We start from the raw sequence: 3,407 nt of genomic DNA, 5'->3' as shown, positions 1-3,407 counted from the left end.
TGTATAGCATAGATCCTTTATGGGTCTTCTGCGCCGTTACAAAGCATCGCGGCAATCTGTGCTTCTCTGGAAAGATCCACGTTTTGTCACATCTCCTTAGGGTTTCTTTAAAGACCCAGGATAAAGCATTTAACCGGCACAAGGTCGTGGTTACGTCTCATTACAGTTTTCTCCTTAATAGTGCTCTGATGGGAAAGCATGGGACTTTATTTTCCAACAAACGTCTCTCGCGCTCCTCCAAAATGCCAATGGCCAGAAAAATTGTTGGTTCTGGCATAGAGTAACAGCTTGTTCTTTGCCTGTTTCTTCTTAAAAGGCTTTTTTGCTTAATGGGAGAAGGAAAGCTATCTAGTTAAGATCCAAATGTGATATTTTTAAACATTAAAAAAAAGTAAATGGATGATAGGGGGGTAAATTAGATATAAGTATAGAGGGAGTAAATCTAACTAAATTGGCTTTGAATGTATGGGCTCATCCATAGGGTGGGGAGTATTTCCATTATCTCTGCACACTCCCTGCACCCAGGGAGCCCCAGTCCCATTATCCCTCTGGGAAATGATTAGACTTTGCTGGGTGATAAATCTCAGCAAGCAACAGGGGATCCATCCCCTGCCTCTGATACCCATACGGGAAAATGTTTCATAATTCACTCTCCAGGATTTAGATGGTGCACGGCGTGGCGATGCTGCTGCGACCGGCATTAAGGCTCTGGCGTGAGTTGAGGTCTCAGAACATTTTCCTTTCCTCGCCCACCTCTCTGTCGCTCTGCCCGCGATGCTGCCGGTACCCCAGGGACGTGGCGGACGCAGGGAGTGTTCCCCGAGGAGATGCTGCTGAAGGTGCCCAGCGACATCCCGGTGCTGTGCGCCGCTACCTTGAGCGTCAACCCATGCACGGCGTACCGCATGCTGACCGACTTCGAGACCCTGGCACCGGGTACGGCTTTGTGGGGTGGAAAGAAATCCGGGCGGATTTGCGAGTTGCTTCTGCAATGGAAATCTGGATTTGTTTTTATCCAGGTGACTCCGTCATCCAGAATGCCGCCAACAGCGGGGTGGGCCAGGCTGTTATCCAGATTGCCAAAGCCTTCGGCGTCAAGACCATCAACGTGGTGAGGGACAGGTGGGTCCCTTGGGAGAGGAGAAGGTCTCCTGCGGGGCAGGAGGTGCCCTCGGCCTGGGCTGGGGGTCAGCAGGAGGTCAGGCAAGTTTGGGAACTGGATCTGGTCCCCCTGCTCATCCAAGCCAGGATTTTCTCCTGTTTGCTCCTCCAAGGTGTCCTCCAGCCTCTGCCCTGTTGTCCCCAAGCTACGTCTGAGCAGGAGGGAGGAGAAGGTGACGCTTTGCTTTCTGGCTCATCGAGTCCTTTGGGTTTTTTCCCTCCCCCAGACCTGATCTCCCAAAGCTGGTGGAGAGGCTGATGGCCCTGGGTGCAGACCACGTCATCACGGAGGAGATGCTGAGGAAGCCAGAGATGAAAGATATCTTTAAGGTACTTCAATGCTGATCCCACTGGAGAGACTGTCCGGGGCTGTCCCTGCGGTTCAGTGCTGTGGGGAAAGGTACAGGGATGGTGGGAAGGACAAATCTCTCTCTAGATCAGGATTTAGCCCCAGAAGTTGAGGGCTTTTGCTGCTACCACAAGGGCCAGTTCATAATTTTACTTCTACAACTCTTAGCTGCTCCGGGGTAAATACTGAAGTTGAGGCAGTTGCTCCCTCGAGAACCACGGTCCCATCCTCAAAAGGAGCCCTAAAATTTAGGAACCTTCTTAATAAACTCTTGCAGAGCATCCCGAAGCCCCGGCTTGCCCTGAACTGCGTCGGAGGCAAAAGCACTACGGAGATGCTGCGGCATCTGCAGTGAGTTTGGCTGGGTGGTGGCTTGGGCACGGGCTCGGGGACAGCAGCCGACACCGGAGGGTCCTGCTCCAGAGCCCCTGGTGTCCAAGAGGTGGCCAGAGATGTTGTTAGCTGATGTTGGTCATCATTGAGTTTTGGAGAGGGGAGATGAGTGGAGAAGAGGTGAGTTTGGAAAATAGCAGTGCCTTAAAGTTAACCCATCATCACTGCGTGTCTCAAACGCTGCCGGTGGCTGGAGGCAGCTGAGGTCCAGTTATGAAGGTCCACCAGGTCCTGGCCAGATGAAACTGGTGTATTTAGCTGCAAATTCAGCTAACGGTGCATGGGAGTGAGAGGGGAGCTCTGGCAAGTGGGTTCTGCGGGGTAACTGCGGGAGCCCTTGATGCGAGAGCCGCCCCGTCCTGCAGCGGTGGGGTTGGGTACGGCGGAGGGAGAGGTTGCGAGGTCAAAGCTGCACGTTGGGGACCGCGTAACCAAATACCTCCTTCCTCTTCCAGGCCCAAAGGGACCATGGTCACCTACGGGGGGATGGCAAAGCAGCCTGTGATGGTGCCTGTGGTGAGTACTGGAGATGCTCTTGATTTCCCTCAGGGCACATCCCCTGTGCCCCGCTGCGGATGTCCCCGTCCCTTCGGCTCCCACTCGGCACCGCGGGAGCTCGGCTCTCCCCTCCCTGCAAATTGAGAGCCTTCAACCTTCTTTTTATTTAATTGCTGGGGTCCGTTATGGGACAAGCTGCTTTGCATCCCGGTGTGGGTCTCTTGGCTTTATTTATGGAGGATTTGGGCTGCCGTGAAATCCCAGTAGGGAAATGGCCCTGCAGATGCCGAGCATCCAATCCTCCCTGACTCCACGCCTCGGAGTCACATCTCCGCATCCCGCTGTGCCCTGACTCACTCATGAGAGCGCTAACGAAGGAGCGAGGAGCCTCATTGTCACCTTCCACCGCTGTCACACGGGGAGGGGACACACAGGTCTCACCCTCTCTCCACAGAGCGCCTTCATCTTCCGGGACGTGCGGCTCCGTGGCTTCTGGATGACCCAGTGGAGGAAGGACCACGCGCAGGGTGAGCCGGATGGGTGCTGAGGGTTGGCACCGGTGTGGCAGGTTGGCATGGGAATGAGTGTCAAACCACCATGCCAATGCCATCCTCTTCGTTCTTACTTGTGTCATGAGTGCTGGTAGTGCTCAGGGTGGCTGAAACACGGGAGCTGGGCGGTGTGGCTCAGGCAGGGACGGTGGGTTGCCACCATGCCAGGGGCTCTTGCCCCATCCCACACACCCAAGCAGGGACCACATCATGCCCCGCCATCCCCAGGACCCTGTATGGCTTCAGGCGGGTGTTTGCCCAGGGACGGCCGATGGTTCCAGCACGGCGCAGGCACCGACCATGCGATGGTGAGAGCTCCCTCCTTCCCTTGCAGACCAGGAGAGCCTGGCCGGCATGATGGACGCCTTGTGCCAGCTCATCCGGAGGGGACAGCTGGCCGCGCCGGCCTGCACCGAGGTCCCGCTCCAGGACTACAAAGCGGCGCTGGAGGCCAC

General features: G+C 55.7%; 1 protein-coding gene across 1 annotated transcript; it reads left to right on the top strand.

The window, feature by feature from the left end:
• Window positions 1-682: 682 nt before the first annotated feature.
• MECR (mitochondrial trans-2-enoyl-CoA reductase) lies at window positions 683-3,402 on the top strand (the record flags this gene model as incomplete). Its single annotated transcript, XM_009699979.1, has 8 exons — window positions 683-713; window positions 793-936; window positions 1,020-1,122; window positions 1,389-1,491; window positions 1,788-1,861; window positions 2,359-2,419; window positions 2,856-2,928; window positions 3,287-3,402. Coding segments are annotated over exons 1-8 (705 nt in total), but the record flags the coding sequence as incomplete, so codon positions are not given.
• Window positions 3,403-3,407: the final 5 nt, after the last annotated feature.

Source organism: Cariama cristata, unplaced genomic scaffold (assembly GCF_000690535.1).
Source record: "Cariama cristata isolate BGI_N322 unplaced genomic scaffold, ASM69053v1 scaffold14875, whole genome shotgun sequence".
In the NCBI taxonomy this organism is placed as follows: domain Eukaryota; kingdom Metazoa; phylum Chordata; class Aves; order Cariamiformes; family Cariamidae; genus Cariama; species Cariama cristata.
Note: the sequence above shows the minus strand (reverse complement) of the source record. Positions and strands in the feature narration are given on the sequence as shown.